This window comes from Ramularia collo-cygni (assembly GCF_900074925.1).
Source record: "Ramularia collo-cygni strain URUG2 genome assembly, contig: RCC_scaffold02, whole genome shotgun sequence".
In the NCBI taxonomy this organism is placed as follows: Eukaryota; Fungi; Ascomycota; class Dothideomycetes; order Mycosphaerellales; family Mycosphaerellaceae; genus Ramularia; species Ramularia collo-cygni.
The window spans coordinates 1,429,816-1,454,853 of NW_019716256.1; the positions used below are offsets into that span (position 1 = coordinate 1,429,816).

The 25,038-nt window shown below is 51.7% G+C and overlaps 10 protein-coding genes; 5 read left to right on the forward strand and 5 right to left on the reverse strand.

Annotated features, from left to right (window-relative positions):
• Window positions 1-227: 227 nt before the first annotated feature.
• Window positions 228-1,388, forward strand: RCC_02118 (related to zinc-binding oxidoreductase; the record flags this gene model as incomplete). XM_023767401.1 has 3 exons in its annotated part: window positions 228-382; window positions 439-1,158; window positions 1,211-1,388. 3 exons carry the CDS (start codon window positions 228-230, stop codon window positions 1,386-1,388), a joined length of 1,053 nt encoding a protein of 350 aa, XP_023623169.1.
• A 788-nt stretch (window positions 1,389-2,176) lies between these two features.
• Window positions 2,177-5,932, reverse strand: RCC_02119 (related to DNA repair protein Rhp26/Rad26; the record flags this gene model as incomplete). The annotated part of the gene is made up of 1 exon (XM_023767402.1): window positions 2,177-5,932. The coding sequence occupies one exon, from the start codon at window positions 5,930-5,932 to the stop codon at window positions 2,177-2,179; it is 3,756 nt and encodes a 1,251-aa protein (XP_023623170.1).
• A 399-nt stretch (window positions 5,933-6,331) lies between these two features.
• On the reverse strand, window positions 6,332-11,277 carry RCC_02120 (uncharacterized protein; the record flags this gene model as incomplete). XM_023767403.1 has 8 exons in its annotated part: window positions 6,332-7,126; window positions 7,184-7,260; window positions 7,313-8,643; window positions 8,703-8,878; window positions 8,931-9,100; window positions 9,151-10,035; window positions 10,082-10,265; window positions 10,324-11,277. 8 exons carry the CDS (start codon window positions 11,275-11,277, stop codon window positions 6,332-6,334), a joined length of 4,572 nt encoding a protein of 1,523 aa, XP_023623171.1.
• Window positions 11,278-11,754: 477 nt separating this feature from the next.
• RCC_02121 (uncharacterized protein) lies at window positions 11,755-12,532 on the forward strand (the record flags this gene model as incomplete). XM_023767404.1 has 4 exons in its annotated part: window positions 11,755-11,805; window positions 11,866-12,007; window positions 12,060-12,268; window positions 12,323-12,532. 4 exons carry the CDS (start codon window positions 11,755-11,757, stop codon window positions 12,530-12,532), a joined length of 612 nt encoding a protein of 203 aa, XP_023623172.1.
• Window positions 12,533-13,102: 570 nt separating this feature from the next.
• On the reverse strand, window positions 13,103-13,671 carry RCC_02122 (uncharacterized protein; the record flags this gene model as incomplete). XM_023767405.1 has 3 exons in its annotated part: window positions 13,103-13,249; window positions 13,301-13,485; window positions 13,539-13,671. The coding sequence occupies 3 exons, from the start codon at window positions 13,669-13,671 to the stop codon at window positions 13,103-13,105; spliced, it is 465 nt and encodes a 154-aa protein (XP_023623173.1).
• Window positions 13,672-14,653: 982 nt separating this feature from the next.
• On the forward strand, window positions 14,654-15,685 carry RCC_02123 (uncharacterized protein; the record flags this gene model as incomplete). XM_023767406.1 has 4 exons in its annotated part: window positions 14,654-14,921; window positions 14,970-15,137; window positions 15,207-15,337; window positions 15,410-15,685. 4 exons carry the CDS (start codon window positions 14,654-14,656, stop codon window positions 15,683-15,685), a joined length of 843 nt encoding a protein of 280 aa, XP_023623174.1.
• Window positions 15,686-16,032: 347 nt separating this feature from the next.
• RCC_02124 (uncharacterized protein) lies at window positions 16,033-17,676 on the forward strand (the record flags this gene model as incomplete). The annotated part of the gene is made up of 1 exon (XM_023767407.1): window positions 16,033-17,676. The coding sequence occupies one exon, from the start codon at window positions 16,033-16,035 to the stop codon at window positions 17,674-17,676; it is 1,644 nt and encodes a 547-aa protein (XP_023623175.1).
• A 2,000-nt stretch (window positions 17,677-19,676) lies between these two features.
• On the reverse strand, window positions 19,677-20,398 carry RCC_02125 (uncharacterized protein; the record flags this gene model as incomplete). XM_023767408.1 has 2 exons in its annotated part: window positions 19,677-20,091; window positions 20,151-20,398. 2 exons carry the CDS (start codon window positions 20,396-20,398, stop codon window positions 19,677-19,679), a joined length of 663 nt encoding a protein of 220 aa, XP_023623176.1.
• Window positions 20,399-21,301: 903 nt separating this feature from the next.
• RCC_02126 (uncharacterized protein) lies at window positions 21,302-22,190 on the reverse strand (the record flags this gene model as incomplete). XM_023767409.1 has 2 exons in its annotated part: window positions 21,302-21,796; window positions 21,849-22,190. The coding sequence occupies 2 exons, from the start codon at window positions 22,188-22,190 to the stop codon at window positions 21,302-21,304; spliced, it is 837 nt and encodes a 278-aa protein (XP_023623177.1).
• Window positions 22,191-24,092: 1,902 nt separating this feature from the next.
• Window positions 24,093-24,935, forward strand: RCC_02127 (uncharacterized protein; the record flags this gene model as incomplete). XM_023767410.1 has 2 exons in its annotated part: window positions 24,093-24,151; window positions 24,200-24,935. The coding sequence occupies 2 exons, from the start codon at window positions 24,093-24,095 to the stop codon at window positions 24,933-24,935; spliced, it is 795 nt and encodes a 264-aa protein (XP_023623178.1).
• Between the last annotated feature and the right edge of the window lie 103 nt (window positions 24,936-25,038).

Below are 25,038 nucleotides of genomic sequence, written 5' to 3' on the forward strand. Positions count from 1 at the left end.
TGGACAGAAGATTGAGTTTATGCAGCGACATTGTGCTCAGGGGTTAGCTAGCGCTTGATTATGTACTCAGTAAGTGCTTACACATCTAGATGAACCCTCTCGCCATCTTACGTGAGCTGCAGCATACCACTACGGAAATACATAAAACACTATCATCAATATGGCTCCCCCACCTGCCACCATCAACTCTGGTACTCCCTATACTGTTGACATTCCTTCATAACATCATGTCCCTCCCTACCACAAGCCGCAATTGGCGGAGGACTCAGGATGGGAAATCAATCGAGCTTGTCTCTGAGAAGCTTCCAAGCACATTGGGCTCAAAGGAAGTCCTGCTCCAAATCCATGCAGTCTCTCTCAACTATCGCGATATCGCCATGTTGTACGTTCCTGGAACTAGCAGATGCCTTTCGACATACTCATCAGATTTCACTTTAGGGATGGTAGCTATCCAATGAACGTCATTGATCGCGGAGTGCCTTGCTCAGATGCATCGGCAACCGTCGTTGCAGTCGGTAGCTCTGTCGAAACATTCAAGAAAGGCGATCGTGTTGCGCCGTCCTTCACCCATGGATTCGTAACGGGTCAAGAGAAGCGCGCCAAATCAAAGTCCTTAGGCGGCGACCTTGATGGGGTGTTGAGAGAATATGCCATCTATGAGCACCAATTCTTGACCAAGGCTCCTGACTATCTGTCTCACAACGAGATCTCCACCATAGCTTGTGCGGGTGTCACAGCTTGGACTTCTCTTGATATGGAAAATCCGATCTCCACTGCAGAATATGCGCTCATGCAAGGCACCGGTGGTGTGAGCATCTTCGCTGCTCTCATCTGTGTTGCGGCCGGTATCACCCCGATAGTCACATCATCCTCGGACGAGAAGCTCGAGCAGATAAAGGCACTGGGTACCGAGAATACCCCTGTCCTAGGGATCAACTACCGTACTCACAAGGATTGGGCTGGCGAGGCACGCCGCCTCACGAACGAGGGTGGAGTTGATATTGTAGTCAACAATATTGGGATCAACGCCATGCAAGAGAGCATCGATGCCTTGTGTCTTCGAGGAGGCATAGTGTCCGTCGTAGGATTTCTCGGAGGTATTCCAGAGATGGTAAAAGATTTCATCATGCCTGCCATGTTCAAGACTGCAACCATCAAGTGGGTTTACCTATTCAATAACAGTTGAAGAAACGGCACTAATATCATCCAGGGCAATCGGCGTTGGCTCAACAAAAGATCAACAAGAYCTCTGTAACTTTTTGGCCAAGCACAAAATCGACCTCGAGCCACTGGTAGACAAGGTCTTTGAGTTCGAGGATGCTCAGGCTGCATTCAAGCATCTCAGTTCTGGAGCTCATGTCGGCAAGATTGTCATCAAGGTCCGTTGAAGTACCGAAGCGTAAGAATCCAAATGCTACATCCTAGATCCCACGGGCAACAAGGCAAGGCAGATCAATGAGATGGCGAGCGCGGATAGGTCTTGATTTGAGGGTTTCAAAAAGAGTAAGTCTCACGAGCAACACCAAGTGTTCATACTTCTCACCTTAGTTGCCAGCACCGTGATCTCATCTAAACCGCATCGAAGCTATGATACTACACATCTAACCTATACGGTCTTTCGGGAGATGGCCAAGGAACACTAGCTTCCAGAATGACTTAGTACTGCTTCCGTGGGTTAGGGTTGGGGTAATGCACGCATCGCTCTGTCGCTCTACTTGATCCATACCAGTGCACCTAGATTTGTGTTCCTACTTCAATGCGAACAGGCCATGCTAGGCGGGCTTACGAGCTTAGAAATAGTGGTGGTCTCTATTCTTGGCAGTTCATTCTTTTATCTCGCGATTCTTCTTGGCGAGTCCTCCAGCAAACAGGTGGTTTCATCGAGCCAAAGCATGACCTCCATTCAGGGCTGTCAGCTTTGAGATGCTCGAAGAGCAATGTGACTTCCACAGGTCAACTCAAGGGTGATCTCGGTATAGCCCAAATAGCAGCGACAGGAGGAATAGTGTGGCTTGTCGGGAGCAAACATGTTCAGTGAAAAACAGGGAATACGGGTGCGTCGAACCAAGAACATTTCTTCGTTGAATGCATCTACGCACCAGTCGGCGACATTCTCCTGCTCGCTGTATCTGAAGAAGGCTAATCAAAATCGCTCCATATCAACCCAATCGATCCCTCACTTGTACTCCTCTCGAAGCACCCACTTTCCTCTACCCCTCGCTCCCGCACCGCCCATTCTAGACCCTCTCCCACCCCGGCCTGCACTACCACCAGTCTCAAGCGTCGCAATCGTCTTGAGCATAGCCTTGAACTCCTCCGTCCGCTGAGGGGTCCCACAGAACCGATTGAAATGATCAATCAGCATTTGCGTGTATGCGGATCCTCCTTGAGCTCGCAGATAGTCACGGATCATGGTGATCCACTCCTTTCCTTTGGGCTGATGCTCAGCTCTGGCCCGTGGATTGTATGAGGAGGAAGCGGCGGATGTCGAGCCACCTGTTTGTCGACTGTGGAGATTTGCAAGGACAGAAGCGGAACTGGGTCCTGCACCGCCACGTCCACCGCGGCCACCACGACTTGCACGAGGCGGTGGACTCGGCGAGCGACCAGCRGTTCCATGTGTGCCGGTCCAAGTCGGTACACCTGCAGGCAGTGAACGCGCGATTTCTCCAGCATCGCGAAGACTCTTCGCCGCTTCCGCTGCAACGCGTTTGGCCTCCCGAGCGATCATACCAGGGTCGGCACGGATCGTSTTGCGGCCGTTGATGATGGCGTCGTGGTCTTGAGCTGATTGCACACCTGTTCTCGCGAAGATACCCGCGAGAACTCGATCGCCGCTGTTAGACTCCTTGCCGTCAACGTTGGCAGAGCTCTGTTCCTCGTCTCCAGTTTGGAAGTCTGCCTGACGGGCGATGCCGAAAATGCCCTCTACAGCCGCGCGATCCTGTGCCTTTTCTTTGTTCTGCTCTTCTTCTTCGGGTGGAGTTGGGAGACTCTCTTCCTTGCGGAGCTTCACCTCCGTTCCCTTGAACAGACTCCCCGTCTCCGTGGGTCCCTCACTCGCATCTCCCAGCGAAAAGAGATCATGCAAATCTTTCAACTGAAAGGTCTGTCGCTGTCCTGGATCCCTCAAGATCTTGTTGGTCAAGAACTGCTTGAAAATCTGCCGATGGTAAATCTTTTCCTCGATAGTCCCTGCAGTCATGAGTCGGTAGATCTCCACTTCGCGCTTCTGGCCCAATCTCCAAGCCCTCTCGCGAGCTTGAACATCAGTGGAGGGGTTCCAGTCGGGATCGTAAATGATGACGCGGTCCGCACCTGTGAGGTTTACTCCCAGCCCGCCGACTTTGGTGGTCAATAGGAAAACGTGCAAGTCTGGWTCGTTGTTGAATTCGTCGACGAGGGTCTGACGGTCCTTGATGGAGGTGTTGCCGTCCATGCGGCGGTAGTTGAAACCTTTGAGATTCTTGATAAAGAGCTCGAGAATGTCGAGCATGATCCGATGCTGCGCAAACAGGAGCGTCTTGTGGCCGTTGCGCTTCCAGATTTCGAGGAGTGCTTTTACGACTTGCATCTTTCCACTCTTCGTGCCAGTACCGTAAACGTAGCCAGGCTTCTTCGACAAGGTCTTGTGCTCGGTCAAATCTGGGTGGTTGCATATCTTTCGAAGAATATCAATTCCGTACAGAGCTTGGCGTTTACCGTTCATGATCGATTTCATTTCTTCAGAGTTGAGGAAGAACTCGTATGCATCGCGCTGCAGCTTTGTGAGTTTGCAAAACAGTACTCTCTCGCTCTTCTTGGGGAGATCAGCAGCGACGTCCACTTTGAAGCGCTGAAGGAGGTATGGCGAGATGGTGTCCTTCAGAGTCTCGGCGCATTTCTGCGCGGTCTCGACTTGGAGGTTGGAAGCATTCGCATAACCGCCTTGTTTGATAGGTACCTCAAATTGCGATTTGAAGCTGACCAAAGTGCCGAGGCGCATCGGGAAGACAAAGTCGAAAAGGGACCAGAGCTCAGTCAGGTTGTTCTGCATAGGTGTACCGGAGAGGATCACACGATTGTGGGTACGAATCTCTTTGCAGTAGATCGTAATGGCGGTGTTGGGGTTGCGGATCTTGTGTCCTTCATCCAGAACAGCATACTCCCAGTCGGTGGGAATGAGCAGTTCCGCGTATGTTTGCAGGCCGGAGTAAGTAGTGACCAAGACGTGTCCATCACGAATGACTCTATCGAGGATGCGCTTGGCGGACTTGTGGCCCTTGGTTTGTGTGGTCTTCCGTCTGTGGGTATCTTCCTCCAGGTCGTCTTCGATCCGGGATTCTCGACCGAGATCGAGCATGCCGCTGCCAGAAGTGTGCAGGATGGAGACTCTCAGAGGTGGCCACCATCGATGAAACTCATTCACCCACTGCTTCATCACAGTCGCAGGGCAGACGACAATGATGGGCTTCTTCAGCTTGCCAGAGTAGTGTAAACCGGCGAGGAACGAAATGATCTGAATGGTCTTTCCAAGTCCCATCTCATCACCGATGATTCCGCCGACTTGCTGCGCGAAGAGCTCCCACAGCCATTGCACACCAGTCTTTTGGTAGTCGAAGAGGGAAGGGTAGATGTCGCCCGGGATCTTGAAGCCGCCCTCGAAAGCAGCGTCCTCGCGGGTGGGATGAGGCATTTGCCATTCTGGCGTGGCGGTTTGAGGAACAGTCTCTTCGGCATCGTGGTCATCATCAGAAGCCTCATCTCCATTTGATCCTCGTCGTTTCGTATGTTGTCGTCTCGCCGCACTTCTTCGTGAGATCCAACTCTTCAATCTCGCTTGATAGACGGACTCATTCCCGTCATCAATCCCAGTCAAATCCTCCGCCTCTGTAGACTGTACTGCCTTCTTCCTGCTCTTCCGCTTGATGCCTGCAGTCGTGGGCATGACCCCATCCTCGTCATCATCATCGACCTCGCCATCCTCCTCCGAGTCGTGTGTTGCTGCCTCGCCTGGAACAAAGGGAGCGTCCGAGTCTTCAGCAGGAGTACTGACTGCTTCCGAAGCCGCTCTTGCTGCTCTTTTCGTCTGGAGTCGCCGTCTCTTTGCAGGCCTCTCTGACGCAAATTCCTCGTCTTGGAGTCTCCTCGCTAGTGCAGCATCTGACTCGGTATCCTCTGCCGGGCTGCTTCCTGCCTGCTCAAAGCCAGGCGCCAGGAGATTCCGATGCGAGACAGGCCCTGCGCCATTGGCCTCCTCTTGCGCCTTCTCCTCCAATCCCTCTTCTTCGTCCTCCTCATCTATGCCACCTTCAGCATCTAATAGAACGTCACCCAAACTTGACGACTGCTTTAATAAATGCATTCCGACTTTGGAGAACGGAGTAATCTTTCCTGTTCTGATGAGAAACTCTCTCCGACTCTCGCCAGGCATCTGCTTGTTGCCCGCATCCTCCAAGAGACCCTCCCTGCCCTCTCCATTCGCCTCCTTCTGCCTCTCCTCCATACGCTTTTGAATTTGCTGGAGATCCTTCTCGAGTAGACCTAGCATGGCAGTGTAATGATCGCGCTCACTCCTCAGCTTCGTCTTCGTCGCCAGGTTCCCGAACTCGGTCAACTTTTTCTCTAGCGCGCGGATATTGGTCTTTAGTCTGTCGAGTTCCTTTTGGGTCTTTTCAAGGCGCTTTCGATCCCGCTCATCGGCCTGTTCAAAGAGGAGCTGGTCTGCTTGCCGGCCAATGTCTCGCTCGAGGTCGTCTTGATCGCGCACGCCGGTGGCCAGTTGGGCGAGTTGAGCTGCTTCATCGCCTGCGAATTCGCCATCGTCGAGGTCGGCGGCGAGGTTGGAGGACTCGGTAGTGAGAGGAGGAATGCTGCTGTCTTCTTTGTGAAGAGAGACCACCGGTGTCTCGTGCTCATGCTCCATTTCCGCGTGGCTGTCGTGGTCGGCCATGTTGGTATATTTTAAGGGTGTCGATGAGGAGGAGAAGGTGAGATGGACAGATTCGGGGTCATGTTCAAATTTTCATGCGATTGTTCTGTCATCCAGCCTAATCGAGCGCGAGCGCAGTGAATGAAGCAACGCGAACCTCGTGGTGATGATCGCGCGGTCGCGGCTGCCAAATGACGCATTTGAGCTGCATTAGCGCGTGCAGCTAGCGTCAGACTCGGATCTAACCGAGAGATTTCGGTACGGCCGCGAACGGCCCGCTGGGACTCGACTGCACAAGGGATCAGGTACATTATTGAACGAGAAGATGGAGTAAATCTCTGGATAACGCAATAACCGCAGCCCGACCCCTCGATCTCAATCACGAACTGAGATATTTCGAATCGCACGGCTTCCGCATCTTCAGCGGACTTTCATGTCCTCCTCAATTGCAGCAATCTCCTTGTCCACATTCGACCCCGTAATAGCAGAAATAGCACKCAAACCAATTTTAGCCAGGAACAGTCCCGTCTTATCTGGCATCCACGTCTCGGAACACACGAACTTCTTCCCGCCTAGCACGCCCTCGACAGTCAGCTCAAAGGCTTCCTGCAGACTCTCGTCAGCGCGTATGACGCCTTTGAGCTCAATCTTCTGAATGTCCACGACAGCGTCGAGTGCCGCGCTCACAAACTCCTTAATGGCGGTGTATGCCGTCTGCTCAAACTTCTGGAAGGCCTCCAGAGCATGCTTAGCCGCGATTAAAGCGATATTGTTGTCCCGAGCAATCTTTACGGCTTGCTGGAGGACGGACGTTCCAAGTTGACTAGCCGCCTTCTTGACGCGCTCTCCTTCCAATTGCAAGACTTCGCATCGATCATTCTTTTCCTTCTCGTATCGTTTGCAATTCTCATTCGTCTGAGCAGCGAACTCATCGCACTTCCTCTCCAGATTCGCGAAGCTGAAATCTCCTTCTTGTATGGCTTCTTGAAGCTTCTGGAAAGCAAGTTGTGCCTCGGTGATGGCCAACCTCAGAGCTGATGAGACTTGATCCGCGATAGTCGACAGATATCGCTCGGCGCTTTCCATGAGATCCTTCAAACGTCTGAATGGTTCGGTCGTCATGATCGCTTGGACTCCTATGAGAGTTCCTTCTGCCAATAGCAGACCAAGTCTGGCAACCGCCCATGTGTTATTCACAATGCCAAGTTGCAGGTGCTACAATTCACGCGTCAGTTGTATGCCGATAATACCAGAATACAGGCGGAATCATACCAAGTCTGGCCGGAAGAATGAATCACGGATCCGCTGTTCCRATTCTCGCATAAGATCTTTCAAGCGATCCACTTCTCCTATCCAACTTGTCAGTGTTGTCTCCTCGACCACCGTTTAGTCGATACGCACTTTGAGMATAGTACACCTTCTCGCTCGCCTCCCTCAGCGACCGTTCTGCATTTCCAAACTGAGAGAAAAAGTCACCCCGTTTGACATCTCGATCGCGTTGAGCAGTGAGTATGCGGGTGTCCTTATCTTGCTGCTTATAACGGGTGTTTGCGTCTGCATCCCGATACTTTGCGTTCACCTTCTCGATGTTATCTGCTCGGGTTTTCTCCCCCTGCGCCAAGTCAGACGCCCGTTTGGCATTGGCATCTCTTATCAAGCGCTCATTGTTCGACACAGTTTCGGCCAGATCTCGTCTGGCGGCTGCAAGTTGTACCTCCAACTGGTCGATTTCTCGCTGTGTCTTTTCCAGCTCGGCCTGAAGTTCTGCTTCAGCCGCAGCGCATCTGCGATCGTAAATCTCTTGCTCCTTGTTGACTGCATCGATTGCTTTCCCAATACCTTCTTTCATTGCTTTGTGGGTCCTTTCTATGGCGGCCAGGATGGCCACTTTGACCTGAGCGAGGATTGATTGCTCCACGAGAACGTACACTTCCCAGTCGTGCTTACTAGGGTGCTCTTCCATTTCCTTGCCAGAAACAAGTGACTTCCCGTCTGGCCGCTTCTTGGCAGTCACCATCTCGGCGTGGACTTTGATGATCAATCCAGCACTCCAGATGAGCTCGAAATCGAAGACGAATTTCGGCGTCGGCATGTACTGGATATCGATGAAAACCGAGCAATATATACCAAAGACTTCAATTCCTCCAGTCAGGAAGAAGCTTTGCTTGATGGCATTGAGATAGACTTCCATCAAAACGTCCGGATCTTCCGGGCGCGCACCTTTGACCTTCAAGGGCCCCAGCTCAAAGCCTTTGATTCGAGTCAAAAGATAAAAGCCGGAAGATAGTGAGAACTCTGCCTGCAATGTAGCCTCAAAGTCCCAGAGCTTGATCATGCCCTTGAAGCGGATGCCAGCCGGATAGAATTCGTCGATCCAGGTACATCCTTTGCTGACATAGACATCCAGACCGTGAAGACTGACCGCTTTGAAGTCGGGTACAGGTAAGGGCTCGTCAACTATGGCACCGATGAAATTCGCGAGTTGCTTCAGGCCCATCGTACGTGGCCCCTGAATGTTGATCAGCGTATCGACTGGATTGGCGCCTAATCTCAGCTGGATCTTGTATCGATCTTCAACGACTTTCAAGTCTGCTCCTAGTCCAAAACTGTTGATGGCTCCGGAAGCAACGAAAAGTGCCCAAGTGACATCTACCGAACCTTGAAGCGAATAGAGCACGAATTTATCGCTCAAGCCGAGCGGCCCCTTGAGACCATCAGCAGCGTCCATTTTGCTATACAAATGTTAGTCCTCCTGTYGTCGAAAGAAACTCTCGTCAAGAAGAAAACTTACAGCTCGAGTGATCCAGTCAAAGCATCGGCGCCGATCGCGAGAACGAACTTGATGGGCTTCTTGGTCTCGTCCTCCATTCGCATGTAGAGCTCGCCATAGAATTTGGCAATGGGCTTATTAGCAGGGTCGATGTCCAGGTATATACCACCAGTGTAGAATCTGTCACCAAACTCAATCTGTGCACCCGTCAGTATCTATTAGAGCGAAACATGTTAATAGTATAAGTACCCGAAATGAAGGAGGAAGAAACACCGTGATCTTCGGTATCTTCACACCTGCCTCATAACCGATACGAAGATATGCTCGATCGGTCGCAACAGTCTTCTTCACAGCCTTACTCTCGCCATCCTTCCCTTCGAGCAGGGGCACTCGATCCAAAGTAGCACAGACGTAGAATCCTTCAAATGTCAGCTTAATTCTGGAACAAAATTCTGGAATGATTCCACACCTTTCTTCAATGGGAACCGTGTTATCTCTGCAGGGACGTAAGGATTATCGGCATTGGTACCAAGGATCGTAAGGTCAGACAGCCGGGCATTCAAAAAACCACCTTCGTCGATGGCATCACCACACAAATCTCTCAGTGAGACGGTAGATCGTGCCTTGCCAGCAAGCACGACTTCCAAGGACTTGCCTGGARATTTGGCTAATGAAAGTGATACCGTGAATTTGAACTTTGGCTCAACGGTAGGGTCTGAAGAGCCGTGATTGCCATAGTCAACGATGACAACACCATTGACCTTGAGACCGAAGTACCACGAGACTTCTTTCTTGCCGGCTGGTTCGATAGTAGCAGGCTGGGAAGTCCCTTCGGTCTTGGTAGCAGCCTGCTTGGCGGGAACGGCAGTCAGTTTGTGATTCCGCTTTGCTTCATCCAGAGAGCTCTCTCCAGCGGTCGCGGGAACAGTTGGACCGCTAGCTTGTGGTAAAGTGGTGGTGCTTTCAGTACCTTTAGGTACTTCGACTTGTGCCTCAGTCTTGCTGGGATCTTCGCTGAGGGGGTCCTTGCCATCCTTCGATCGTCTGGCGATGGTCAAGTCCAGCTTTGCTTCTTTGATAACGACAGAGCTGTCAGGTACCCGGAATTCGGTAGCAGATCCTGAGATGAAAAGACCACTCTTGGATATGACAATGGCAGCATCGAAACTGCCCCCTTCAACAGTCACTTTACCATAGAGTGTGAACAACCCGGTTTGAGTGATGCGCAACTGCAGAGTATCAAGCTCGAACCGACCCTCAGGGGCTGGTGGAGTGTTGCCGTGAAGCTTCTCTGCGATTGCGGCGAGATCTTTCCACGTTGGAGATGATAGAACTGCCTCGAGATAGGATACTTCTACGACGTTATTAGCATGGTGCAGTCAAGCATTCTGTTCACTTACTTTGAGTTTGTCCTGCGGAGTAGACGGCCCCGGCAACAAACAACCTCTTGTTGTTGCCAAACGCCCAGCTGGCCTTAATTTTGCATTCAAGGCCCTCATCAAGAGCGGCTTTGTCAGCTTTATCCTTGAAGACCTTATCGGCTGACTTGGTTGGTATGTTCGCTTCTATAACAACATCATCAAGCTGAAGGATGGTCAGTCTACGATTGGGCTCAAAAAAAAAAAAATAGGGGTCTTCTTACATTAAAGTCCTCCACGCCGAAAGCGTCCCTCCATGATTTACCATGTGACAGCACCATCCGTAAACGAATACTTTCGTCTACGAACGTCGCGGTGTACTGAAGTTGTAAAGGTTTGACTCGGCCCACATGAATGTGGAACAGGATGTTGCCGAAGACTTCAGCACTGAAGCTGCTGTTGCCTTGTTTATGAGTCGTGGCAGTCATAGGATCTTTCTCCTTAGTCACAGGTCCGGATGGATTGGTCAGTGCAGCAGCTCCAACACCAGAAAGAGTCTTAGGATCTGTCAGGCTAACCATTGTCGTCGAATTCTTGGAGGACGGGTCAGAAGTACTTGGTGGTGTAGAAGAGGTCGTCTGAGTCTGCGGTGTACTTGATGTCGCCGTGATTGGCGGTGCTGTCTCATTATCAATCACGATTCGAACACCAGCCGTGATAATCTCAATCAGAACAAATCCAGGAGGGTAGCATAGCTTCAAACCAGCGATACAGCCGGTGAGGACAAGCTTATCCATATGAACTGGTGCGTTTGGCTCGAGAGTGAATCCCAGGAACGCACTGAGGCGGAGTCTGATATAAGACTCTGACAGGAACATCTTGAAAAATCCAAGGGGTCCGTCGAGCAAACCGCCGAGTATCACGTCGGTGGTGAAGTACAGGCCGGGGTCCATGCCGACCCTTTCAATCGGATAGTAAGACATCTTGCAGTTCTCCAAGGCCAAATCTTTGAAGGCACCACTCTCGAACGAAGGAAAGAAATCCATTAGCTCCGCTCGGTCGAAGATTTCAATCTCTTGAATGTCATCTTTACCAGGCGTCACACCGAATGTGTCTCCAAAGAGGGCATTGTGAAAGTACTCATCGATCTCTTCTTCCAAACTCCAGTCGTTTTGGGAGAAAAGTTGCTGAATAGAGCACGCATCGTGGACATTGGGTGCCACGACCTGGATTGTCATGTTTGCTCCTTAAGAATTTGGATGAAGGAACAAATGGGAGTATGCGACAGAGCAAAATATAAGATGCGGATTACATTACTAGGGATCAATAAAGCCCCTCGAAAGGTCTCGGACGAGAGATACTCGTCTGCAGGCCCGCATGCGCTGGCCAGCTGAATTGCTCGTTCCACCTCAGCTCGCCTCGACGTCGGTATGCGTGGCTTGCATGGTATTTGGTCTCGAGCATTCGGTTGCATGCATAGGACACCTCATATTATGAGTTCCAGCGGCGACTCCGTGATGGCTTGTGGAAGCGAAGTGCATGTGTCCAGACAAGTCTAGTGGCCACTAGTGCGTGGTGGCTGAAAGTTGTTCGCTATGCATGCGTTGGCCTGATCCGTACTTGCAACATTTAAGTACCAAAGGAAACGATATGTTTCATTGACAGAAACATTCCAGAAAGTGAGAACCACTGACCGACGAAATCAAATACAAAATATGGATTTCGGAGACGTCGACCTCGCAGCTGAGAAACGGAAGATTTATCAGGTCAGTGTTGACTTCTATACGATACGGAACAAGTCAGGACAGATTACTGACTTACCATAGCCAGTAGTACTTGGAACAGAGTGCTACCTCCCAGACTTCGCTCTTTCAGATGAACATCGTCGGCAGAAGTCAGTGCAATGGACACAAGGCGGCGACAGATCCGACGAGTACGCCCTGGTGATGTTCGCATACCGAGCAAAGGGCAAGCAATCAACCACTGCAAATCATTCATTCTTTTCTAACGCGAGGTTCAGACAAGAAAAGTATGCTCGACGGCCGCTTGTTCATTTCAACGAAGAAGCTAGCAGAGTTTCGAAAGTTGACAACAGAATATCGGAATGAGAACAGCAAGAACAACTGGCGCTCATTTGTTGTCTCCAACGACTTCCAATACGGCCAGGTGGACGCAAAGGAGACAGGTCGTTTCTTAGTTCTGCATGACAAGAGCCAGAAGCTCTATCAGGTAGGTGGATGTCGAGGTCACGGAATGGTATCGACTGATTGTGTGTCTCTACAGCATCGTTTTGTCAATTCTCGCTGGGTAAAGGCGGGAACTCTATCTTTCGATTTACTTAATCGCGCTGGCTTTGGATCGAAAGATGGATTGGACTTTGCTGCACAGCAAAGTAAGAGTGTGGTCGGTGACTACTTGAAGAACTTTGACGGTACCGTGGTARCCGGCGGAGGTTTGGACGAATTGTTTGCGGTCTTCTCGGGGTCTAAATAGTATATAAGGCGAATGACATGCACTTACCAACCGACCACTACTGTCTCGTAATCTCAATACCACGTTTCGTTGTGATGGAAAGAGTACAAGTCGATATGGTATTTCTTCTAGCCAGAGCTGTCGATATGAAGATTATTCATCAGGATGAGGCATCCTCAGTCATGTCCATAGTGTCTCGAGGCCTCGCTCTCTAAAGGTTCGATGATTTGAAGCCTRTTAGAATCCCTGATACTAGCAGAGTGGCCGTCAATCRATCGAGAGATCAGTTCGGGGCGCTCCTCTTGTTGATGATTTCTCATATCGACAGCTCTGCTTCTAGCTAAGCTCTTACACACATATGTCAATAACTTGCACGGGATCGAAAGCGAAAAGCCGTATCAGAGCTGCGAGAAAGCACTTGTATGCCAATCCAACATGATGCTAGAAGGATGGAGTGAGGTGAATATTGAGGCATAATTCTGGCCAAGGGCAGAGGTATAGACGAAGATATAGATGGATTGTCATCTTGATGAAAGGCGAACTCCTTTGCATGATACGTAATCTGTCTACAAGAAGACCGTAGCTGATTGTTCACTTCTTGTCCATGGCGTTCAACTTGTCTCCAACCAGACCCGAAACAATCTCATTCAGCCCCTTCAGGTTGTAGTAGCCCATCTTCTCTACAGCTTCCTGAGCAAGTGTCATGTACTTCATGAGCACGCCCTGGCTGAAGCGATGCTGAAGCGTGCATTAGATTTCACATTCGAAAAACAAAACTTGTCGACTAACCTGGAAACACTCTCTGCTCTTATCGTGGTAGACGAGCCAGCGGTTCTTGCCGTCTTTGCCCTGACCGTTCACAAAGTCAAGGGTCACAGGCAGGGACAATTTCGAGTCCTTGACAGTTCCTAACTTCTTCAACTCTTCGGCTTTCTCTTCCTGGATGAAGAGGTCCTTGCCCTGCTCTCGGCCACCTGCATATGTGTGAGTTGAGGTATGGGTATACGGTCGGAAAGAGTCGACCTACTGGTGGTGTTGGTGAACGGGACCTTGTAGTACTTGGCAGTTCGCTGCTTCATAGACTGCTGCCACTTGATCTCAATGAGATCAGTCCATCCCGAAGCCGGGATCTCAATGATATCGTTGAGTTGAACGGCCATTTTGTATGATTGATCGATGAAGTAGATTGAAGTTGTCGACAAGGTTGAGAAAGTAGAATGTTTGAAGTCTGAATGCATTTGAAAAGGTATTCAGCCGACCTTATAAACCAATGGTGCTCGGCGACTCCGTATCACGCTTGGAGAGAGCACGGCTGACCATCGCTTCCACATCGATAGCAACAGATGTGGAAGTGGTAGTTGTCTCTGCCAAGCGTAGCTAACGATGGTCCGAATAACGCCAAGCGAGCGGCTTTAGCCTTGCGGGGATCTGCCCGAATCACGCCGGTCCGCTCTAGATCTCCTGACTTCTCTCTGTGCGAGACCTTCTTTGAGACTTTCGACACCTCGTACCTGCACCTCGAGCTTGAAGGTCACATCATCTCGTTCATCGTCTCAAGGTCGCTTCGGTTCCGTGGTAATGCGAATAGTCAGTGGCGTAAATCCACGGACACGCCGTCAAGCGAGATGGGCTGACTTCTAAAGTCGCACTGTTGTCCAGCAACTAGATATGGTATAGACAACACTACCCTGGCAGTCGCAGCTGTGAGGATTGGTCCATGGCGCACATCTCATGCTCGGATGCAAGTTTACAGCTCCTGTTTATATGCAAGTCTCGACCGACGGAGAAGCCGAGTCTTGACCAGCACCCTGGCTTGCACGCCGTCATCTCATTCAGCTTCTATTGAGCTGCGTGGCTTGCATGTTCATTCTAACAGCCGATAAGACGAGTTTGGAGCGAGCAGCTCGGCTGGGAATTGCACAGGGCAGCTCCACTCCGGCGGTTCGAATGGAAGTGCGTAGTATGTGAATCAACGATAGACGCTGAGGAAGAGGTCGGAGGTGCCATGGAGACACAAGCGACGAGGAGAGGATGCGAAAACACGTATAAAGTGCCAAAGGTCATGTCTCTTCTATTCTCGTGATTAGCACACTTTCACCGATCTCTTACTCTTGACCAATCTCGCCCGCAGGACTCAACGCCATGGCAACAGTAATCAAGCGTATCTTCGGCCCCAAAGATCCAAAGGCTACGGCGAAGATCTATCCGACCAGCGACCCCAAATGGCCTATATGGGGTGATATTCTCACACTACCCTTGACACCAAGCCCGCTTGATCTGATTACTGTGTCTTGGTCGGAAGACAAGTATGAAGTTTCCAAAAGGTACTATCAGATGCGTGCTTGGTACAACCGACCACCAGCAGGCACCACAGATGAGGATTTTAACAAAGCCTATGAGACGGCACGAGGTAAGGCGAACCGATTCGCATAATAGCACTCATCTCTGACGGTAACAGAGTGCAAGATCTTCGTCGCGGAGGAGTTCATTGATCCTCGTTACCGCTTCGGGCCTCCGATGGCCGATCAGCACTTGCTTAACGCCACCCGTAGTCAGATTGGGTTGAAGGGTGAACCTGAGATCTTATCCCTGGACGACGTCATGAAGGCGGATGCTGCGGCTTCTGGTGGGCTCCCCTTGTACCACAGTAAACGTTTGTTTTGGCTCGCTGACCACTCACTTCATTTCCTTGTAGACGACAGCCCAGGCCACCAGGGTTGGGCGCGGCTCACCATCGACGAGCACTTCTACTATGGCCAGTCGGCTGATGTCGAGAAACCCGATCGACGATGGCTCGTGTATCATCCTTGTCGTGAGGCTTTCCAGGTACGCAAGCATTGCTTTCGGAAGAAAGATCCACGATTGACAATGGCATGTCTGACTTCATTGAAACCATAGGGTCGATTCGTGAAAGACAGCAAACAGCGAAACTTCGAGACTGTGGCGTCGGTCCTGCCAGAGGTCAGCGCTTTTGGTTTCACGCTTGTGAAGATGGACGCGATCAAGGCCAAGGCTTTGGGCTTGCTGCTATTGAAAGCTGGAGGAGATCCATTGAGGCAATTTGTCCCACCGGAAGTCAACAAGGCGGTGCTGGCAAATAAAGATTTGGCTGCTATCAACAAGGTCAACAAGGTGCTTCCTGAGAGAGCTTCCACGCTGTACATTGAGAAATAGTTCAGGGTGCGCAGAGAGGCATTGAAAAAAAGATCCCTCGACGTGCAGTATATGAGAAGTAGAAGCAATGAAGGTGTCGTTGTATTAGACGCTTGAAACTGCTCGTCCTTGATCACATGAATGGAGCCGGCTGTGTGGGATGTGGTCAAGATGTGGTCCGCAGAGTTTGACGGCCCGCCGGATATAACCGGAGTCACAGTCACGCCTCGGTGATCGGCAGAACGTGGACTGCACCTGCCATGCTTGACGTGATGACTTTAGAAAGTGGAGCATGTGCGAACAACAAACGCGACATCTCCACCTTCATGCGATAACCCGCGCCCCATCTGCTCCATCTCAAGACCAACATGGAGTCTCTACCCGCCCGGCAGCCGGCTCAGCGCCGCTCGTCGCCCGCTCCCACTGAATCGGCGGCAACATCAGCACAATCGCAGTCCACATCGCCCATCCGTTCGCGTTCCGAAGACTCRCAAACCATTTTCATTCAAAAAGAAGAAGAGGAAGTCCAAGAGCCAGAGCAGATGGAACAACCATCGCCAATCATATCAGCATCTCCACAAGAACAACAACACCGCCAACCCCAAGAGCAACAAGAGATTCCCAAATGCTGGATCTGCCTCCTCGATGCCAGCGAAGATACTCCTCAATCGACCCCGTGGCGAAATCCCTGTCCCTGTGCTCTCGTCGCTCACGAAGCTTGTCTTCTCGACTGGATTGCCGATATCGAAGCGCCCACCAACAAAGCTACCWCCAAACCCAAGATCCTCTGTCCACAATGCAAGTCCCCCATCCAACTGTCCAGACCTCACGACATTTTGGTCAGTGCCTTTCAGGCYGCAGAACGAGGTATTGCCTACACGTTCCCCAAAGCCGCATTACTCGCACTGGGAGGGGTCATATATGGAGCCTGCGCAGCAGGCGGGATACATACCATCTACGCAGTGTTCGGGCCAGAAGAAGGGAGGAAAATATTGGAACCCGTAGCACGAAATGCTGTTCGTGCGCCTGTGGACGCTTTTGTGGGAAGACCAAGGGAGGCCCTGAATAAGATACTGGGAACTGTGATGGAGCATTTGGTGCATTGGAGATTATACGTTGGCTTACCGCTTATCACGCCCACATTGATCCTGAGTCGGACTAGTTTGGCGGACGGACTGCTGCCGATACTGCCGGTGCTGTTCTTCGTTACGCAGAAGGGTGTGGAGGGAGGGGAGCTATTGCAGTGGCCGCCCAGCGCAGAGTTTGCGTTTGCGGTGCTGCCGTATGTCAGAGGGCTGTACAACGCTTGGTATAAGAAGGTTTGGGAGGACAGGAAGAAAGGCTGGTTAGAGGAGTTGCAGCMTAGAATCCTGGCAGAAAATGAAGAAACACAAGAGGCGGCTGCAGATGGGGAGAATGTGCAGCCCGAAGCGCCGGAGAGAGCGGAAGAGGAGGAAAATCTTGTGGAAATCCGTATAGATGGCGGCTTCTTCGACGATGTCCATGACGACGAGGCACCTGTTATTGAAGGKGGCGATAATGAAGCACAAGACCAAGAAGCTGAACGACAAGCTGCCAGACTACGCGAAGCTGGACTCCCAGCAGAAGAGCTGTTAGAAGCAGCTGCCGCCGCCGCAGCTGCTGCCCCACAAGTCCCCGACAATCGCCCTCCAAGAGCAGCAGGAAATGCAAACCTTGCACCCCGTCAACGCGAACTCTTGTCATTCTCTCCTACAGGTATTGCACAGACCGTCCTCGGAGCGATGGTATTCCCAACTCTCGCCGGTCTGGCCGGAGAGAGTCTCAAACTGATTCTGCCGAGGAGTTGGTTAGGTGGGAAGGGAGGTCAGAGGACATTCTTACAAGCTAAGTGGGCGCGGACGTTGGTTGGAGGTTGCCTATTGGTGCTGGGAAAGGATGCGCTTGTGTTGTATGTTCGGTGGAGGATGGCGAGGATGCAGCGGGAGCGGAGGGTGCTCGATTTCGCGGGGAAAAGGAGGGTTGGAGGGTGATCCTGGCTAGGGTGACGGATTTTGAGAGAACACCATGATTGATTATTTGGCGTGCAGCGAATTAGCGGGTGCATTACTCTACTTCCTTGGTATGATGAATGGAAAGGTTGAAATACGGACAGAACAAGCTTCTCTGACGCACTACGGATGGGATGATCATGGCTCAATGACTGTGGTTTGTAGTCTGCTGATAATGTAGTCTGATGATCCTGATGCCCAGATGAACGATCCTCACGGGGTAGAAGTCGTAACCATTAACGCCAAGAAAACGCCCCTTGAACCAACCACTCGAGAGTTCTCTTATCCATTTGCACTCTCTCCTGCCTCGACATCTCTCATACCCCGAGAAACCTGCCTATATGCATAGTTCTCGACACAGCTCATGGGATGTTCTTCTTATTCCGAGTCGTCTTCACTCATCCACTCCATTAATCCAACGTCGAGATATAAATCGCGAAGCCGTCCTTCACGAATTCCTCGCTCCAGGTCTGCTCTCCTATAGCGATTCTACTTCTATACCTCTAGACTGATCTCTGCTAGTAAAGCTACATTCGGGATTCTTGAAAAAAGATCCGTCGGGTAGGCGATTCTTACTCAAATCATTCTCGCAAGCGAAAAGTCTCGAAACCGCCTTTCAAATTGTCGGCGAATTTCTCTACCAATTTATGTTCTATTGCAGCTTCGCATTCCTGTAATCGCAGCTCGGAGTTAACGGTCTCTTTCCAACCGCCATAGAGAGCGACCTTGAAGAAGCTTGAATTCGCGCACAGCAAAGCCTTGGCTACACGAATTGGCGGCTGGTCGGCAATCTCTTCTAAGACTATGATAAAGTCGTGTCTTGGCTGACGTCGCTAGGGCAGTAGGCCAGTAAAGCGATCGTGGTCGAGATTGGACCTAAGAGATCGGACCTAATACTAATGCCGTGATCTGGGCTGGAGTACATTCAAAATACGAGATATATCTACGGTTTACGCACGAGATATCATAGCAGTCGCGAGTAATATTCATCAGAGAATGGTTCTGTATCAGTTTAGTGAATAGACGATCAACGGAAATTGGATTGCTCCAGGCTTTATAGAAATCATTCACTGAATTATTCAACTAGGTCTTGGCTAGCCTTGGCTAGCCTTGGCGACGGCAAATTGAAGTATAGGCGATTCCTGCACTATTCAAAAACAGACATCCTCCTCGACGGGCCTTCATTTAGAGGCAAGTGGATTCGGTGGGCTTCTTCAGTGAATAGTATCTAGTGAATTTGAGTTGAAATGATTGGAGGCTGTATAACTGACACCCATTGTGACGACGCAGAATGCGACACGAGGAGAGCCGGAGCAGAACGGGCCGTAACGACCCGTTCTCAGGGGCTTGGCAGGAGGCCACCCCATTTCGTAGCAAGTTAGCTATCCTTCTCTCCCTATCGAATCGAGTAGTATTCAGTCAGCGGATAGCTCAGCCTACGAACTCATAACCTACAGTTACACCCATTGATAAGGATTAATAGGTTATTCGCGACCTCTCTGCGCGCAACGCAATGTGTTCCGGCTAGTGGTGCTCGATCGAGGCTGCTCAAGATCTTGCGACTTGAGGTAGTTGAAGCAATTTTCGTGGAGGACTGTGTCGCGTTGGTAGCATGCTCTAATTGGCATACTATCCATGAAGTTGGTGTAGATGCCGTATACTCATATTGCTTGAGGAAGCTGCTGAAGAAGAATTCTGGATCCAGAGTTCTGCTATCCTAGGCACACTGCTGGAAGGCTTTGAGCGTGGCCTAATGCACCGTCAAGCTTTGTAGCCGCTTCTCCACTCCGTCAGGGCTCCTATCGTGCAGATCCATTCGAATGTACCTCGAGTATTGACCCGACTACCACAGTCGTCATAAGCCGTCGCCGAGAGCATGCAAAGCGCAAGGTGTGAGACCCAAGATCTTGCCATCCAAATCCAATTAACAAAACTCCAAACTCCAAGCTAAATCCAAAATCCAAACTCCACACCGAACCGACTCAGTCTCTCTCTCTTCTCCGTCCTCGAACCTCCAACGCCCTGCCGTACAGGAACGCCACTTCCGGACGAATGCTATCATCTCGAATAATCGCCAGATCATCCAGATTCGACGCCACATTCACGTCGAGAGGGTGATTGACACCGTCAATGGGCGCATGCGTGCGAACCATCTCCATCTCCTGCAACACCGCAACGCCTCTCGCACCATCTTCATACGCCCGCTGAATGTCCTCCAAGACCGAGAACCGGCGCTTGACATTGCGCATCACCTCCACGGCAGTTGGGCAATTAATCATCCAGCCCACGTCGCGCGCCATTTCCACCGCAACGTACTTTGTCGCAAAGACGGCGGCTTCTTTGCTGTATCCTGCGGCTTCGGCTGCTGTATGAAGGGCCTTTTCGGTGAATCTCGAACTACATGCCATCAAGTATTAGCATGTAAGGCTGTGAGCAATGGATTCAGAGGCGCGTACATCAACTTCTGCATCACACTTGGTCCATCATCAATCATGAAGTCGCCCTCGCTAGACTCCGCGCGACGTCGAGTGCGCATCTCGACAAGTTCGAAATCGTCGTGTGGGCCGTTGTCGGGATCGATGTACTTCTTGGTAGAGTTACGGGACTCCCAATGGGCGAGGCGGTTGAAGTCTTGGCCGTCGATGGTGTTGAGAAGCTTCTTGTAGAACTTCCCGGCGGACTTCTTGAGGTATTCGCTGGTCATGATTGCGATGATGAGGAGGAGTGCTTGGAAGAAGGAAATCGAGACTAAGCAGAGTGGCTGTCAGCGGGATGTTCGATTGAATGAGGTTGTGCTGTCCATTCCTGGACCAGGTTCCGTGATGGAAAATGGCGATGTCGATGGAAATTCGATGTTGTGGTGCTGATGAAGTTGCAGGTGGGAAAGGAAGAGCTCGAAAGGGACCAAGATGAGGTCATTAAGAGTTTGGGATACGCGAGCGGCCGCTCCCAGGAAGTGGGATACCATGAAGTGCCCGCGCGCGCCTTGGAAGGACCACGTAACTCATCGAGAGATTGAGCCAATCAAATGTGCCGTTACTGAGATGTGTCGTGATTGAGAAAAATGGAGCATGATCTGCAGATCGTGCATATTCATTCACTCACATCGGCGCTATCCCAAGCTCGTCTGCCGATCTTGCGCCAACAGAACTACCATGATCAAAACGCTGCGCCTCATTTCGTGAGGGTCTCGCAGCTACTTTCGTTGGTGGGTGCATCATATGGAACCCGAAATGCGATGTTAAGCTCCTATGTGGCGTGCGACGAGATTTGAGACGACAATGAGGCAGTTCTGTAATTGACATTCAACGTATTCTTGCATCCAAGTCCTCGGGCTGTCTGCATCCATTGCCGCCGAGGGGTATCTGTAGTAGTAGGAGATATTCGCAACTCACAGCTGACCTGCCATGCCGAGCTGTATTAACTGTGCCACCCTAAGCGCACATGACTCCATTCTCAACGTCCAACTTGTTCCATCGCCGCCCCGGCACACGATGGCGCGCCTACAACTGTCACGCTCCCTCCTAATCGGTAGGCACAATCACTGACGGTAAACGCGGCCCTTCAAGTCCAAACTAGCATGATATGCTGTGRCAGCAGTATCATTCTACGATACTGGCTTCGCATCACTACTCGCCTGGCCACTGTCTTCCGCATGCGAACGTGCTCCAGCATAAGGATCACCACCTGGGTATGCACGCTCCTGCGCTGCCGCTGCTTGAAGTTGACTGATTCCATCGTGTTGAACTGGATCCTCACCGGCAACGACAGGCGCCGGCGGTGGCCTCCGCTGCTCCATGTCGTGGTGCTGTTCCATCTCGTGCCGCTGCTCCATTTCGCGTCGAAGCTGCTGCTCCGCGGCGTAGGTGCCGTCTGCGCCAGCGCCCGGTGGATGCGGAACGGCGTGAAGGTTGATGTGGGATGGAGCGGGTGGGAAGTCGGACTGATTCTCCAGCAGGCGAGATTGCAGATTCAGAATGTACTCGCGAAGCTGGTAGTTCTCGTTTTGCAACGCCTTGTAGTTTTGCTCCAGATTGCCAAAGTCCTTGACTTGCTCTTCGAGCTTCTTGATGTATCCTTCCTTACGCTGACGGAATGCACGCTGTGCTTTGTTTAGCAACGATCTGGACAGTTCAGACGAGGACATGACATACCTGCGCAGCCCGGTTCTGTGCAGCTCGCTTGCTAGTAGAAAGTTCCCTCTTCCCCTTCTGAGTATTAGGACTCATGCCATCATCCATCTGCTCATCGCTCGCCATAGCATATGGCATTTGCTGGCCGGTCACACTCGGGTCAAGATGGTGGTGTTGCGCGCGGGGGCTGCCTTCAGATGGTGGGTATGGATGCTGCGGGTGCTGCTCGTGGTGCGGCTCATGCTGAGGGTGTGGAGCTGCAGCGGGGGGATACGGTGGAGGAGCAGAGCCAGATGTGCTCTGGGAAGCGAGTGCTTCGCGAAGACTCATCTCGAGGCCTCCCTGCTCGGCCGTGCGCTGCATGTTGGCGGTAGTGCGGATTGTGACGAAATCGCGTCTTTGCTAAGCTGCAGATGGCGCTCCTCTTTGCAGAAGGTGTCGTAGGAAAGCAGTTGGCTACGCGWTCAACTTGACGCACTCGACTGGCATGCGCCGCGAAGGATCTACGAGCACGATCCGATGCGACGACGGCAGTTCCGTGTGCGCGTTGCGGTCGTCGGTGTTGTCGGCGAAGGGACGGGAGTTGCTGATGCTGGCGGCAATGTCAGCTCACGTCGAGAGGATGCAGGCGCCATGTTGGGAGCGCTTTGTCGTGGACGTGATGATGTTTCCATCGTCTCGCATTGACGTACCTTGTCTTGATCTTGATGAYTGTATACTCTGAAGTTGAGCGAGCGCGGTGACTAAGAGATTACGAAGAAAGTGATGGCGCTGGTGACTCCGAAAGACCTTGAGCCCGCGAAGCTGGCTGGGACGTGCACTTGCCGGGCTTGCCGCCGTTGCCCCGCTTTCTGAACCTTCCCGTCCTACCCTTGGACGTCGCTTCCAACTTCTGGTCAACAGGTGAGTGAATGGCGATGAGGACCAACGTGTCTCGGGAGCCTTTCTGCACAGAGGAGAGCCCGACAAGGCCGTAGACATGTGCGGGAAAGGGGAGCTACTTGTGGATGGATCTCGCTTTGAACCCAAACCATCGGACCGCTTACAATTGGACTGATTACAAATATCACCAGGAGATGATGTGCGCCGCTACCTACAGCGTTTGGCAAGCGGTCSTCGGCTGACTGGATCTTTTGGATGTCTGGACGCAGTTCTCGGCAAGCGTACGCCTTCAGCCCAGTTTACTCGCAGTGCCCGTCGCCCTGATCAGAGCCATGTTCGCGGTGGCTAGTTTGCTGCAACAACAGCATGCAAAGCTGTCCCAGAAATGAATTCCCCAGAGAGGCGAGGAATGCGACACCCAGGATTATACCTCGATCAGAAGACAGGCTGCCACCAGACTTTGAGACCAGAATGAGCCTGACTTATTCATGGTACAAGAAGAGCTTCAGGACTGTCTCACATCACGCGGGATTCTGTGGCTCCTGGTGATATCTCATTCGAGTTTCGGGCTCCAGCATCAAGACTGACTGCAGAATACTTTCTGCAGCGTCCATTTGCCCTCGGGTCCAATCCACATTTGGACACCCCATCATGTCTGGGAAGTCTGATTGATGGTGCCAAGAAGGGTATTAGAGCAGTATGAACACCAGAAGGTCCTGCTCATCCCCAACCATTCAATCGGAATCGCTGTAGAATCAAGCGTCGAGCTCAAACGCTGCGAACAATACTATTTCTACCTGCTCAACTCCCAGCCAGTCATATCGCCTGCAGGTTACCGGCGAATGGCTGGAGCGCTTGGACCAAGACGCCCTCGAGTTGAGCTCTCCCCAGCTTAAGGTAATGTCAACCATGTTTGCTGACTGGTGTGCTCCGCGGACTACAACAACGGTCTGTATGGCAGCGGCATTCGTCCTCAGTGGCTTTTCCATGCATCTATTCAAATGCTCGTTACAGCAGATAGCATACCACAGATCGAGGAGCGGTGAACGCGATCCGGCAAAGGAGACCCTCTCCTGGTCCCAGCGCAAGCTAAGTGAATGGACACGACGATGCGAACGATCAAAAATGGGGCGCACCACCCGCAACAGCAGAAGCGCTGCTGACGGCGGCGGTGGCAGCGGCGGCGACGCTTGAGGAGTGAAGCTAGGCTGCCAATTTCTACTCATGACAACTTGTCGCGCCAGCTTTCACCGCTTGAACCTCCTCCTCAGAACAACTTTCCACTCCTAGCATCTTACCAGTCGCGACTACGTACAAGAAACGCTTGAGCAACACAACAACGTCACCGCATTGTTTGTCCCGCAACTCTTTTCGATTGCGAATATGACGAAGAACAACACTGTCACCGTCCCATCCGCGAAGCTTTCTCCTACGATTCCAAGGTTGGTCTCCACGGCTCCGAACGAGTGGCCTCGCTAACATGTTTCTAGACACAATGGCGAGATTGTATACCTTCTGGTAGGGAACAATGTCTTGAATGCTGTCACATTGTACGAGAAGCTGCTGAAGAGCGACTCGCCTGTTCTTCGCGAAGCACTGAAGCTTGCTCACGAGGAGCGTCGGAATGCACTTGCAGTAAGGTTATTGGGCTCCAAGTTGAACCTGACAATATCGCTTCCCAACGATGACCACCACATTGTCCAACGCTGGGCCACCTGGCACAATGACCACCGCGCCGCCCTTGATGAGGAAGATCAGAACCTGCTGTCGAGAATGTTCCTTTTCGGAGAGAGCATAGGAGGCGTCGACTTCTGTCAGGCAATTTTGAAGAGAATGGCCGCTCGGGCGAAGTCCGGCTGCATCTCGGATGCCGAGACCGTCTTTATGGTGTACGAACGAACCGCCGCCGGCTCTCTGATCCGGCAATTCTTGGTGGATGCGTGGGTAGCGAGGGCCCCATCGTCCTGGCTGGAGAATACCGGAGACGGGGTGAGGCATCAAGAATTCAATCAGCAACTCATTTTAGCCCTCGCGCGGAGATGTCGTGGACTCTCCCGCTGGCGAGATTGGTTGCTGGGCTTGTCGTCGCTCCTGATCTGTTTTTTGTTCGTGCAGCTTTGCCTACATTGGACTGGTCTAGGACGCATTCCCCCATGGCCCGTCAGAACTATCTCAGTGCAGCCCGAAGAAGTCGCCTCGCTGTGGTCTCGTATTTTTCCGCGATGATCTCGCGACTGCGGAGCTGTTGGCCGTTTTGGACTACAGCATTCCGAAAAAGAAAAAGAAGAAAGATTCAGCAACATCGACGACTTCATATAAACCCAACGAC